We start from the raw sequence: 15,910 nt of genomic DNA on the forward strand, positions 1-15,910 counted from the left end.
GATAACTCTGTAATATCAGCTAAACGTTTTAATTACGTTGCGTTGTGAAGGCAATATAAAGCTTCTCAATGATCAAAATTAGTGTTTGTCAAACTGCTATATAACCAGTGTAATTTTTCTGAAATAACGCTTGGTTCAAATTTTTTGATTTTTTTATATTTTTTTTAAAGTGTCAAAGTAAATACTTTGTCAAAATTTTATGAAAATTAAACGAGCCAAATTAATTTTAGTGAAAGTGTTAGGTACCACCTTAAGTAATTGTTCATTAACCTGGAAACCTTTGTTTTCTCCCTTGTTTGCCCCTAATTCCTAAACAGTTTGAGCCATAACCCCCCAAAGCAAATTCTTACCATCCCTTTGTGATATGGTAACTTGTGGTATAATTTCAAAGAGATCCTTACATCATTTCACAAGTTATTGTCTGGAAACTAGAAAATGCTTGTTTGGGCCCCATGTTGGCCTCTAATTCCTGAACTGTTACAACCATAACCCCCAAAATCAATCCCAACCTTCCTTTTGTGGTCATTAACCTTATGGTACAATTTAATAGAAATCCATACACTTAAACAAAAGTTATTGTCCGGTAACCCATGTGTCTTCGGACGACGATGACAAAGACGAAGTGATACCAATATACGACCGCAACATTTTTACAGTCGTATAAAAACCAATACCGTCGAGTCGACTATAAAAGATCCTGACATGAAACGACTTGAATTGAGAAAACTAAGGAACCCAATTTAGTACAAAACAATTTTCGAAAAACCAATATGACAGATACGACCAAGCAACAAAACTGTATACAGGTTTACCACTTAGCTTATGGAAAAGGGGGGGTGGGATATGTTTTATTTTCTATTTGTTTTGTTATTTCTATCGCGGAAAAGTGATTATTTTTTTTAACAACTTTACTTGAATCGAATGAAAAATGAAAAAAAGATTGTCTTTTGAATAGAAATACATTTTATTAAAAGATAATCAGGATATAATTATATACCCTCCGCAACCGACTCTCGCGTGAGTTACGTTAATTTTATTCAATAGAATGTAAGATTATCTTATTATTTGCTCATTTGATAGAGTAAAAGGTATACATAAATTTTAAAAAGTTAAGAACTGACACGAAGACGAATATAAATACATGTAGGTCACAGTATGATTTCCTATTCAGTGTGTATCGCTCTGAACATGCATGAAATATTTGCCACTGGACGTTAAGCAAGCAACCAAAAATCCATCAACCTATTCAATTTGACTCAATTAGATTTTCAAAATCTTACACACGAATATGTTAAATCTGGATTTATTTTATGAAAGTCTACATTAAAATTCATCACATGTATATGAAAATGTTTCTTTATCATGTTTATTGTAGCGATAAATCCAAAAAACTTCACGTTATTTGTTTCTAAAATTAAACTGCAGGACTACAATGAAAGTTTCTTTTACACCTATTATCGATTGATCTTTAAAAAAACAAATTTCTAAATCGGCATCAAAAAACTATAAGACGAATAAAGTTGTGAAGTAAATCATAGACTGTATGTTTATTAACTAATCATTTACTAATATACTGTGTATTCATTTCAGGTACTGTATCAGTCATCCTTATTATTAAAGCTATAAACCTAGGAAGATGTTGACTCTCATTTATGACTGATACACAACTAACAGCTTAACCACAGTGAATTCACAATGCCAGTTCTACAGTGCCCTATAGACGGCTGTAATTGGAAATCTCAGGACCTGGATGAAGCATTTGCTGCTGCTCTAACCACTGCTCTACAGATTCATGACAGAACCGTCCACCCACCTCTGGCTCAACCGTCAACGCACAAGTTAAAATTAGACCCACCTTCTATAGCCACAGGATGTGATCCAGATCAATGGTCTGCATTCACCAGACAGTGGAAGATGTATAAAACAGGGATGGCGATCACAGACAATGTCTTGCCTACAGCCCTTTTCTACTGCTGTGACACTAATCTGCGTACAGATATTATGCGTGACCTTCAAGGTGATGTTGCTAGTATGCTAGAGACAGATCTTTTAAAGGCAATCAAAAGGCTGGCTGTCAAAGAAGAAAGCACACTTGTCCAACGCATAAAATTGAACAGGATGACTCAATCACCTGGTTCAAATATCAGAACTTTTTTGGCCAGTCTCAGAGGCCAAGCATCACTGTGCCAGTATAAAGCAACGTGTAAAGAATTAGGTTGCAACCATATATTTGACTATAGTGATGAGATAATAAAAGACAATTTAGTAAGAGGTATTGCAGACCCAGAAATTATGTCTGACCTGCTAGGTGACTCCAAGACAGATAGAACATTAGAAGAGACTGTATCATTTATTGCTCAGAAAGAGCAGGGTAAAGTCACAAGGAGTGCAGTAGGAGATTCAGCTAGTGCTATGAGTGCCACATGTAATACTCAGAAGCGACCACAAGCAGCTGGAGCCAAATGTTGGGCTTGTGGTGGTCCTGCTCATGGACAGAGGAATGATCGCAAGGCCAGGTCTAGATACTGCGAAGCTTGGACATTCACATGTTCTAAATGTACAGTCAAAGGTCATTACACCAAATCATGCAGCAAGTGCACTACCTGTGGCGTATGGGGCCACCGTGATGCATCTTCTAGAATCTGCACTCAAGGTAAGGGCCAAAGGAACCCGCCCAATCAAGGGAAATCAACCAAAGACCAAGAACAGGAACAAGTTGGTTATATCTTTGAGCAGCTGTGCACTACATCTGAACAGACAAGCCAAGTATCACGTCTTGAACATCACATATTTGATGGACACTGGGTGGCTAGACCCTCCAAACCACATCCAATGCTCCTGGCTAACATGACACCCCTACCTGAGGACCATTCATCGTTTGGACATCCCATTCAAGACACCTCTCAGCTTAAGACAATCACTATGTCCATGGTGGCTGATACAGGATGCCAGAGTTCAATCATACCTTTACAATCTGCAAACAGTCTTGGAATAACAGAAAAGGATCTCATTCCAGTAAAACTTGTGATGCGTGGAGCTATAAAGGAAGACCTCGGTGTAATTGGAGCAGTCGCAGTAAGTGTTACAACAAAAGACACTACTAGCAGTGCCATGTCAACACGTTTATTGTGTTATGTCTCTGATACCATGGAAAAAGCTTTCATTTGCAGAGAAGCACTCATATCTCTGGGAATTATTCACACTAACTTTCCTAATGTATCAACAGTCACATCTCCAAACATTGCTGCATCTATGGAAAACTCTGAAGATGTAACCTGCTCTTGTCCTAGACGTCGACCTTCACCACCACCTGTTCCCACATCTTTACCACCCGGTCTGAAGGCCACAGAGGAACATGTAGAGTCACTAAAAGAGTGGCTTCTTGATTACTATGGTGCTACAACATTTAATGTATGTGAACATCAACCTCTACCACTTATGAATTGTGAGCCTCTTCAACTCCATGTTGATCCTAATGCCACACCGGTAGCCGTCCACAAACCAGCACTTGTTCCTATCCATTGGCAGGATAAAGTTTATGCTGATCTTGAGAGGGATGTTCGCATTGGTGTACTGGAACAAGTAAGTCAAAACACACCTACAACTTGGTGCTCAAGAATGGTTGTAACCAGCAAGGCTGATGGCACTCCAAGGCGGACAGTAGACCTACAACCACAAAATCGACATTCTGTTCGGCAAACACATCATGTCCCAAGTCCTTTTCATCTAGCTGACCGCGTCCCTCAAGGTATGAAAAAAACAGTGACAGACGCTTGGAATGGGTACCACTCAGTGCCTATTCGTGAAGAAGATCGCCATTTCACAACATTCATCACACCATGGGGGCGCTACAGGTACAAGGTTGCTCCACAGGGATTTATGGCCAGCGGTGACGCTTACAATCAACGATTTGATGCTATAATTTCAAATTTCAACGACAAGGTTAAATGTGTGGATGACACATGTATGTGGGCGAACTCCATTGAAGCAGCATTTTTTCAGGCATGTAAATGGCTCGACCTGTGTGCTCGTAACGGCATTACATTAAACCCAAAGAAGTTTCAATTTGCTCAAGACACTGTCAATTTTGCAGGACTTACAATCACCCCAACAAACATACGACCAAGTACTAAGTTCCTAGATGCAATTAGCAACTTCCCAACACCAACTGACATTACTGGTGCAAGAGCTTGGTTTGGGCTAATAAACCAAGGAGCATATGCATTTGCCATGGCAAGACAAATGAAACCTTTTCGTGCTCTATTGAAACCATCCACCACATTCTGCTGGACAAATGAATTAGATGAAGTATTTCACAAGTCAAAAGAGATCATTATTCAGGAGATGAAGGAAGGTGTTCGTCTTTTTGACCCTGCTCGTATGACATGCCTAGCTACCGACTGGTCTGTTGACGGAATTGGATTCTTTTTGATGCAGAAGTACTGTCAGTGCTCAAGTAAAACCCCTACCTGCTGTAATGACGGTTGGAAACTATGTCTAGTTGGCAGCAGATTCACACATCCAGCAGAAAGTAGATATGCTCCTATTGAAGGTGAGGCCTTGGCTGTTGTGTATGCACTTCACCAAACACGCTACTATGTTCTTGGTTGCAAAGACCTTCTTGTTGCAACTGACCACAAGCCACTACTACAGATTCTGAACGATCGATCACTCACAGACATCGACAACAGACGACTTCTCAACCTCAAAGAGAAAACTTTAGGGTACAGATTCACAATTCTTCATGTACCAGGCAGAAAGAACCTTGGGCCAGATGCAGCGTCACGGTATCCTGTTGGACCACCAGATCGTCTGAACTTACCTGGTGAAGCACCTGAGCTTGATTCCCTAGTTAACATGACTGCTCATTATCATGATACACTTACCAGTCTATGTCTACATACAGAGGATAATGATACAGCTAATGACGCCTCCACAGTCGCTGCTGCCACTTGTGCCTTGAATGCTGTTATCACAGTTGTTACTTGGAACATGGTTCGTGAGGCCACTGCATCAGACCCTACATTTGTAAATCTAATCAGGCAGCTGGAAGCAGGGTTCCCAGAAGACTACAAGGAGCTACCAACAGACTTGCGTCCTTACCATCGCTTTGCATCCAGTTTATGCACCGTGGATGGTGTAGTTCTTATGGGCCAACGAATTGTTATACCTCCAGCTCTTCGCAAACCAGTACTCAATGCTTTACACGCAGCCCACCAAGGAGTCAGCGCTATGCGTGCGAGGGCCATGGACTCTGTATATTGGCCTGAGATCACAGTAGATATTGCCCGGGTGAGAGACCAGTGTGTTCACTGCCATCAGATGGCTAAGTCAAACCCTATGCAGCCACCATCTGACATAACACCTCCAGATTATCCATTCCAGATGATTTGCAGTGACTACTTCACATATAACAGTTATGACTATGTAGTTATTGTTGACAGGTATTCAAACTGGCCAATGGTATACAAGTCTGAATCAGGTGCAGAAGGACTTGTCAAGAGACTTCGTGAGACGTTCGTGACATTTGGAATCCCAGAAGAGTTGACGTCTGATGGAGGTCCACAGTTCACAGCAGGGAAGACTCAAGAGTTTTTAAAGGCCTGGGGAGTTCGTCATAGACTTTCATCAGTTGCAAACCCACATGCTAACTGCAGGGCTGAGATAGCGGTAAAAACAGTAAAACGCATGCTGGTGGACAACATTACTGCTGTTGGATCTCTTGATGTTGACAAATTCCAGAGAGCCTTACTAATGTACAGAAATTCTATTGACCCAGAGACAAAAGCATCACCAGCATTGATTCTGTTTGGACGACCCATTCGTGATGCCATTCCCATACTGATGGGTAGATATTCTCCACATGAAACATGGACTGAGTTAATGTCTCATCGAGAGATGGCTCTTGCCAAACGTCATTCAAGGGAACATGAACGGTGGAATGAACACACTCATCACCTGCCAACACTACAGGTTGGAGATCATGTATACATACAAAACTTGGTAGGCAACCATCCCAGGAGATGGGAACGTACAGGATCAGTTGTTGAAGTACGCCAATACCACCAGTATGTTATACGTGTAGATGGCACAGGCCGAGTAACTATCCGCAACCGCCAACACCTTCGAAAGTTCACTCCTTTTCAAACCAACCAAACACAAGGTACTTTGATGGCACCTACTGCAGTTCAACATCAAGAAGTGATCTTGAGCTCTCCATCTACAGCAAAGACGACACAGCCACAAGTGCCCAAGATTCCAGTGTCTTTATCACCAACAAGAATCTTAAGTCAACCAGCTGCATTGAATGAGACACCAATTATAGTCCCCACTCAAAAACAGGCGACGCAGACTCAGACAATTCAACAGCCTTCACAAATAGATTTGGACCAGTCATTTCACCAGACCCCTGAACCAGATGTACCTTCAACGTCTAGAATACCACGTGCTCTATCCCGTCTTCAGCCACATAATAAAGCTGGAGAAAAGGAACTATTGACACCACGAAGACCGAGCCGCCGCAACACAACAGAACATAACGTTGATGAATCAGGAACTGATTAATGAAATATATATGCAAAGACATTGATAAGTGAATCTAGAGACTTAGAGTTTAAAATTGTGAAAGGACACCATACATTTAAAATTGTGAAAGGACACCATATGTTTCAAATTGTGAGAGGACACCATGTTTTAAATTGTAAAAGGACACCATACGTTTTAAGTTGTGAAAGGACACCATACGTTTAATCTTGTTCGCTTCCAGATGACTTTAACAGAACATTCCTGAAGATCTATTTTCTAATAGACTTGACTTTAATTGTTTAAGTTTTTTTTTCCTATACAAAAAAAACTTGTCCCCGGGGGAGGAGATAACTAATCATTTACTAATATACTGTGTATTCATTTCAGGTACTGTATCAGTCATCCTTATTATTAAAGCTATAAACCTAGGAAGATGTTGACTCTCATTTATTTATCAAGGAAAATAATGACCTTACACAGGTAATTATTGTATGCCTTGGAACATATATCATTGAAACTTGATATCGTCCGGGTTGATTCTGAAAAAGAATGACCTGACGTTCTGAAAGAAAATAACTCCATATAGGTATATAAAACTGAATATTACCTTTTCTGTTTTCACCCAAGGACTGCATCCTTGATCTAATAACAATTTTGTAACATCAATATGTCCATTCCCAGCAGCATAATGTAAAGCTGTTTTTCCATCCTATAACAATATAAAATATAAACATGTTAATGGTGTGTGATAACAAATCGAAAGAGGTGTCAAACAATTTATCAAAATGTAAGAAATATAACATTGGCTAAGAAAATATCCAATTATACTTGTGTATAAACTGATAAATAGTAGATTAAGATATATAAACCAAAATATATATTTTCTGATTCAGTCCTAAGAAACAGGAAAAAATAATAGCAAACCCCATTTAATATAAGTCTAACAAGTATTTGTTGTCCATTTTACATGTCTGGTTAACAACATAATTTTATGTTGATTCTGTCATGTCTGTAGAATAATCAAAGTTGAAAAAAAAAAAAATTTCAAGAAACCTTGAAATGAGTTATATTTTCTGATTCAGTGCAAAGAGACAAGAAAAATAAGACCCCACTTTATATAATTCTCTCAAATATAAGGTCTCCATTAAACCTGTCTGATTAGCAATGTCCCATGATTCAGTAGAATAATCAAAGTGAAAAAAAAACTTTTTTTCAAGAAACATAAAAACGAGTTATATTTTCTGATTCAGTGTGAAGAGACAAGAAAAATAAGACCCCACTTTATATAATTCTGTCAAGTATTTGTTATTTTTAAAAGATGTTTTACATTAGATCTGTAGAATTAACATTATCTGACTAAAGATGTTAACACAACTTGTTCTCATCAACTTCTCATTAAAATCAGATGTAAACAAAATAATTTTTCGTCAGGAAACAAAATAAAACCTTTAATATTTGATTCACTTCTGTGTTACGAATAAAATGAGACCCCACTTTATATAATTTTAACAAATATTTGTTGTCCATTAAATCTGTCTGATTAACAACATGATTTTGTGTAGATTCTGTATAAAGTGATGTTTGTTCAGAGTAAGGTTATTATATCTATCATTACGTAGGTGGATGTGGCCTCTAACTGACTGCCGTGACTGATGAGGTACATCACTACCTCCAGGTGTCCTTCCTCAGCCGCCAACATTAATGGTGTCATTCCTCTCTGTAATATCAACATATAACAGACATCAAAACTTGTGTCATAAACTGGACAATGTTGTGTAATAAATATAAACAAAATATATATCACATGAATCAGTGGTCAAAACTGAATAAAATGACCAGTCACACTTGTATTTATATTGATCATAAACAACAAATAAACAACATGTTTTATTGTGAGATGTCAGAACTTCCATCAGAACTGTCAGGTTAAAAAAAAAACTTTTTTTCAAGAAACCTTAAAACGAGTTATATTTTCTGATTCAGTACGAAAAGACAAGAAAAATAAGACCCCACTTTATATAATTCTGTCAAGTATTTGTTATTTTTAAAAGATGTTTTACATTAGATCTGTAGAATTAACATTATCTGACTAAAGATGTTAACACAACTTGTTCTCATCAACTTCTCATTAAAATCAAATGTTTACAAAATAATTTTTTGTCAAGAAACAAAATAAAACCTTTACTATCTGATTCAGTTCTGTGTTACGAATAAAATGAGACCCCACTTTATATAATTCTAACAAATATTTGTTGTCCATTAAACCTGTCTGATTAACAACATGATTTTGTGTAGATTCTGTATAAAGTGATGTTTGGTCAGAGTAAGTTGATTATATCTATCATTACCAGGGATGTGGCCTCTAACTGACTGCCGTGAGTGACTAGGTACATCACTACCTCCAGGTGTCTTCCCCCAGCCGCCCACATTAATGGTGTCCATCCTCTCTGTAATATCAACATATAACAGACATCAAAACTTGTGTCATAAACTGGACAATGTTGTGTAATAAATATAAACAAAATATATATCACATGAATCAGTGGTCAAAACTGAATAAAATGACCAGTCACACTTGTATTTATATTCTACATAAACAACAAATAAACAACATGTTTTATTGTGAGATGTCAGAACTTCCATCAGAACTGTCAGGTTAAAAAAAAACTTTTTTCAAGAAACATAAACAATATTTATATCAATGGACTCAGCTGGACAAGACAATTAAAATGAGACCTCACTTTATATAATTCTTACAAATATTTGTTGTCCATTAAATCTGTCTGATTAACGATGAATCAGTAGAATAATCAAAGTGAAGAAAAAAAAAACTTTTTTTCAAGAAACATAAAAACGAGTTATATTTTCTGATTCAGTACGAAAAGACAAGAAAAATAAGACCCCACTTTATATAATTCTGTCAAGTATTTGTTATTATTAAAAGATGTTTTACATAAGATCTGAAGAATTAACATTATCTGACTAAAGATGTTAACACAACTTGTTCTCATCAACTTCTCATTAAAATCAGATGTTTACAAAATAACTTTTTGTCAGGAAACAAAATAAAACCTTTACTATCTGATTCAGTTCTGTGTTACGAATAAAATGAGACCCCACTTTATATAATTCTAACAAATATTTGTTGTCCATTAAACCTGTCTGATTAACAACATGATTTTGTGTAGATTCTGTATAAAGTGATGTTTTGTCAGAGTAAGGTGATTATATCTATCATTACCATGGTGTCTGTTGCCTCTAACTGACTGCCGTGACTGATGAGGTACATCACTACCTCCAGGTGTCCTCTCTCAGCCGCCCACAATAATGGTGTCTGTCCATACTGTAATATCAACATATAACAGACATCAAAACTTGTGTCATAAACTGGACAATCTTGTGTAATAAATATAAACAAAATATATATCACATGAATCAGTGGTCAAAACTGAATAAAATGACCAGTCACACTTGTATTTATATTCTACATAAACAACAAATAAACAACATGTTTTATTGTGAGATGTATGAGCTTCCAATTTTTGTTGTCCATTAAACCTGTCTGATTAACAGTATTTTGTGTTAATTCAGAATAATGATCAAAGCTTGAAAAGAATTCAGTGGTATTTCCATGTAAAATGTTTGTGTGGTGTATAATAGTTGCTTCATATCATATGTTCTATTGTATATAAGGGTAATATTGATGGTGTATTTGTTGTGTTGAGTATAAGTGAAGAACTTCAATAAGCCATGTTTTTACTTTTTGTTAGCGTTGCCTATCTAAGTCACTAGTTGGAGTTGATTATAAGAGTGTCAGTGATATGTCACATATTGGGGTTGAGTACTATAAGTTTCATTGGTATGTCACATATTGGTGTTGAGTTTAAGAATGTGATTGCTTCAATTAATGTGCATGTCACATGTTTCTGTTCAATATAAGGGTGGTATGGTTACATGTTTGTGAGCAGTATAAGAGTGCTATTGCTATGTCACATGTTGATGTTGAGTATAAGAGTGCTATTGCTATGTCACATGTTGGTGCTGAGTAAAAGAGTGTTATTAATATGTCACATGTTGGTGTTGAGTATAAGAGTGTCAGTGATATGTCACATGTTGATGTTGAGTACAAGAGTGCTATTGCTATGTCACATGTTGGTGCTGAGTAAAAGAGTGTTATTAATATGTCACATGTTGGTGTTGAGTATAAGAGTGTCAGTGATATGTCACATGTTGGTGCTGAGTAAAAGAGTGTAATTGCTAAGTCACATAGTAGTGTTGAGTATAAGAGTGTCAGTGATATGTCACATGTTGGTGCTGAGTATAAGAGTGTTATTGCTATGTCACATATTAGTGTTGAGTATAAGAGTGTCAGTGATATGTCACATGTTGGTGCTGAGTAAAAGAGTGTAATTGCTAAGTCACATAGTAGTGTTGAGTATAAGAGTGTCAGTGATATGTCACATGTTGGTGCTAAGTATAAGAGTGTTATTGCTATGTCACATATTAGTGTTGAGTATAAGAGTGTCAGTGATATGTCACATGTTGGTGCTGAGTAAAAGAGTGTCATTGCTAAGTCACATATTAGTGTTGAGTATAAGAGTGTCAGTGATATGTCACATGTTAGTGTTGAGAATAAGAGTGTTATTGCTAAGTCACATATTAGTGTTGAGTATAAGAGTGTCAGTGATATGTCACATGTTGGTGCTGAGTAAAAGAGTGTCATTGCTAAGTCACATATTAGTGTTGAGTATAAGAGTGTCAGTGATATGTCACATGTTAGTGTTGAGAATAAGAGTGTTATTGCTAAGTCACATATTAGTGTTGAGTATAAGAGTGTCAGTGATATGTCACATGTTAGTGTTGAGAATAAGAGTGTTATTGCTAAGTCACATATTAGTGTTGAGTATAAGAGTGTCAGTGATATGTCACATGTTGGTGCTGAGTAAGAGAGTGTCATTGCTAAGTCACATATTAGTGTTAAGTATAAGAGTGTCGGTGATATGTCACATGTTGGTGCTGAGTATAAGAGTGTCAGTGATATGTCACATGTTGGTGCTGAGTAAAAGAGTGTCATTGCTAAGTCACATATTAGTGTTGAGTATAAGAGTGTCAGTGATATGTCACATGTTGGTGCTGAGTAAAAGAGTGTCATTGCTAAGTCACATATTAGTGTTGAGTATAAGAGTGTCAGTGATATGTCACATGCTGGTGTTGAGTATAAGAGTGTTAGTGATATGTCACATGTTGGTGTTGAGTATAAGAGTGTTAGTGATATGTCAAATGTTGGTGTTAGGGAAAATAGTGTCATGGCTAGGTCAAATGATGATGTTTAGTAAAACAATGTCAATGCTATGCAGATGTTGGTGCTGAGGATAAGCATGTCATGGTTATGTCACATGTTGGTGTTGAGTATAAAAGTGTCATTGATATGTCACATGTTGGAGTTTAGTATAAGAGTGTTATTGCTATGTCAGTCGGTGTTGAGTATAAGAGTGCTTTTGTAATTTCACAAGTATGTGATTACTATGTCACATGTTACCAGGTTACCCATATTATGTTTAGTATAGAAGTGGTAAATATATGTTGTATGCTCATGTCTCACATGTCATGTTCAGTACAAAAGTGGTGAATGAATGTTGTATGATCAGGTTACACATATGCATGTCATGTTCAGTACAGGAGTGGTAAATGAATGTTGTACAATGTTATGTCACATGTCATGTTCAGTAGAGGAGTGGTGGATGAATGTCGTATGATCAGGTGTCACATGTCATGTTCATTACAGGAGTAATGAATGAATGATGTATGATCAGGTGTCACATGTCATGCTCAGTACAGAAATGGTAAATGAATGTTGTATGATCAGGTGTCACATATCATGTTCAGTATAGGAGTGGTGGATGAATGTTGTATGATCAGGTGTCATATGTCATGTTCAGTACAGGAGTGGTAAAAGAATGTTGTATGATCAGGTGTCACATATCATGTTCAGTATAGGAGTGGTGGATGAATGTTGTATGATCAGGTGTCATATGTCATGTTCAGTACAGGAGTGGTAAAAGAATGTTGTATGATCAGGTGTCACATATCATGTTCAGAAGAGGAGTGGTGGATGAATGTTGCATGATCAGGTGTCACATGTCATATTCAGTACAGTAGTGGTGGATGAATGTTGTATGATCAGGTGTCACATGTCATGTTCAGTACAGTAGTGGTGGATGAATGTTGTATGATCAAGTGTCACATGTCATGTTCAGTACAGGAGTGGTAAATGAATATTGTATGATCAGGTGTCACATGTCATGTTCAGTAGGGGAGTGGTTAATGAATGTTGTATGATCAGGTGTCACATGTCATGTTCAGTGCAGGAGGGGTGGATGAATGTTGTATGATCAGGTGTCACATGTCATGTTCAGTATAGGAGTGGTAACAAATGTTGTATGATCAGGTGTCACATGTCATGTTCAGTACAGTAGTGGTAAATCAATATTGTATGATCAGGTGTCACATGTCATGTTCAGTACAGGAGTGGTAAATGAATATTGTATGATCAGGTGTCACATGTCATGTTCAGTACAGGAGTGGTAATGAATATTGTATGATCAGGTGTCACATGTCATGTTCAGTAGGGGAGTGGTTAATGAATGTTGTATGATCAGGTGTCACATGTCATGTTCAGTACAGTAGTGGTGGATGAATGTTGTATGATCAAGTGACACATGTCATGTTCAGTACAAGAGTGGTGAATGAATGTTGTATGATCAAGTGTCACATGTCATGTTCAGTACTAGAGTGGTGAATGTTGCATGATCAGGTGTCACATGTCATGTTCAGTACAGGAGTGGTAAATGAATGTTGTACAATGTTGTGTCACATGTCATGTTCAGTAGAGGAGTGGTGGATGAATGTTGTATGATCAGGTGTCACATGTCATGTTCAGTAGAGGAGTGTTAATTGAATGTTGTATGATCAGGTGTCACATATCATGTTCAGTACAGTAGTGGTGGATGAATGTTGTATGATCAGGTGTCACATGTCATGTTCAGTAGAGGAGTGGTGGATGAATGACGTATGATCAGGTGTCACATGTCATGTTCATTACAGGAGTAATGAATGAATGATGTATGATCAGGTGTCACATGTCATGTTCAGTACAGGAGTAATGAATGAATGATGTATGATCAGGTGTCACATGTCATGTTCAGTACAGGAGTGGTTAATGAATGTTGTTTGATCAGGTGTCACATGTCATGTTCAGTAGAGGAGTGGTAACAAATGTTGTATGATCAGGTGTCTCATGTCATGTTCAGTACAGGAGTGGTTAATGAATGTTGTTTGATCAGGTGTCACATGTCATGTTCAGTAGAGGAGTGTTAATTGAATGTTGTATGATCAGGTGTCACATGTCATGTTCAGTACAGGAGTGGTAATGAATATTGTATGATCAGGTGTCACATGTCATGTTCAGAACAGGAGTGGTTAATGAATGTTGTATGATGTGGTGTCACATGTCATGTTCAGTACAGGAGTGGTAAATGAATATTGTATGATCAGGTGTCACATGTCATGTTCAGTACAGGAGTGGTAAATGAATATTGTATGATCAGGTGTCACATGTCATGTTCAGTACAGGAGTGGTTAATGAATGTTGTATGATGTGGTGTCACATGTCATGTTCAGTACAGGAGTGGTAACGAATGTTGTATGATCAGGTGTCGCATGTCATGTTTAGTACAGAAGTGGTGAATGAATGTTGTATGATCAGGTGTCACATGTCATGTTCAGTACAGAAGTAGTAAATGAATTTTGTACAATGTGGTGTCACATGTCATGTTCAGTAGAGGAGTGGTGGATGAATGTTGTATGATCAGGTGTCACATATCATGCTCAGTACAGGACTGGTAACGAATGTTGTATGATCAGGTGTTGCATGTCATGTTCAGTACAGGAGTGTTAATTGAATGTTGTATGATCAGGTGTCACATGTCATGTTCAGTAGAGGAGTGGTAACAAATATTGTATGATCAGGTGTCTCATGTCATGTTCAGTCCAGGAGTGGTTAATGAATGTTGTTTGATCAGGTGTCACATGTCATGTTCAGTAGAGGAGTGGTAACAAATGTTGTATGATCAGGTGTCTCATGTCAAGTTCAGTACAGGAGTGGTAAATCAATGTTGTATGATCAGGTGTCTCATATCATGTTCAGTAGAGGAGTGTTAATTGAATGTTGTATGATCAGGTGTCACATGTCATGTTCAGTACAGGAGTGGTTATGAATATTGTATGATCAGGTGTCACATGTCATGTTCAGTACAGGAGTGGTTAATGAATGTTGTATGATGTGGTGTCACATGTCATGTTCAGTATAGGAGTGGTAACAAATGTTGTATGATCAGGTGTCACATGTCATGTTCAGTACAGGAGTGGTTAATGAATGTTGTATGATCAGGTGTCATGTGTCATGTTCAGTAGAAGAGTGGTAAATGAATGTTGTATGATCAGGTGTCACATGTCATGTTCAGTACAGGAGTGGTAGTGAATGTTGTATGATCAGGTGCCACATGTCATGTTTAATACATAATTGGTAAATGATTGTTGTATGATCCTGTGTCATGTCTTGTGTCATGATGATGCAAGATTTATGTAAAACCAAAGGAATTTTTTAATAGAATACCATGAAAGTGTATGTTAAGTGTCTTAAAGTATAATAAAATAAATCACAATATTTCAGTTGTATGCAGTTAAGAGATTTTAGACAGCAACCCTTTGACATACAACTTAGAGTGGTATTCATCAGTGAAATGAATAAATCACAATGTTTCAGTTGTGTATGCTCACAAATTATTAGACAGCAACCCTTTGACATACAAACTGGAGTGGTATTCGTCAGTGTAATGAAGTAAATCACAATATTTCAATTGTATACGCTTACAAATTATCAGACAGCAACCCTTTGACATACAAACTAGAGTGGTATTCATCAGTGTAATGAAGTAAATCACAATATGTCAGTTGTATACAGTTCATGCAGTTAGGAAGTATCAGACAGCAACCCTTTGACATACAAACTGGAGTGGTATTCATCAGTGTAATGAAGTATTTCAAGTTAGTTTGTTTGTAGCTGTTATTTGTCTTTTCGTCTGGCCATGGCATTCTCTTTCTACTTTGTGTACTTAATGTGTTTTTTCGCTGTTTTACTTGGGTATAGGTGTTGAATATAGGAGTTGTATACATTAATGTTGCGTACTGATGTTTCTCACTGTTTGTGTTGAATACTGGAGTTGACTATATTGGTGTTGTGAAATATTGTTTTGCACTGTTTTTGTGGAATACAAGAGTTCTATATACATTTGGGATGTGTAATCATGTTTCTTAATATTTTGAA

General features: G+C 37.2%; 2 protein-coding genes across 3 annotated transcripts in view; both read right to left on the bottom strand.

Moving 5' to 3' along the window:
- Nucleotides 1-15,910, bottom strand: part of LOC139483476 (RUN domain-containing protein 1-like) — a 393,318-nt gene that overhangs the window by 325,099 nt on the left and 52,309 nt on the right. The gene's annotated exons all lie outside the window — the stretch shown is intronic.
- The window catches only part of LOC139482710 (uncharacterized), a 384,200-nt gene that overhangs the window by 60,923 nt on the left and 307,367 nt on the right, over nt 1-15,910 (bottom strand). For both annotated transcript variants that reach the window (XM_071266777.1, XM_071266776.1), the window contains exons 5-7: nt 9,767-9,868; nt 8,141-8,242; nt 7,133-7,234 (exon numbers count right to left, since the gene is read on the bottom strand). In XM_071266777.1, coding sequence (XP_071122878.1) covers nt 7,133-7,234; nt 8,141-8,242; nt 9,767-9,868 — 306 coding nt within the window. The remainder of the gene's footprint in view (nt 1-7,132; nt 7,235-8,140; nt 8,243-9,766; nt 9,869-15,910) is intronic.

The sequence above is a fragment of the Mytilus edulis genome, chromosome 7 (genome assembly GCF_963676685.1).
Source record: "Mytilus edulis chromosome 7, xbMytEdul2.2, whole genome shotgun sequence".
NCBI lineage: Eukaryota > Metazoa > Mollusca > Bivalvia > Mytilida > Mytilidae > Mytilus > Mytilus edulis.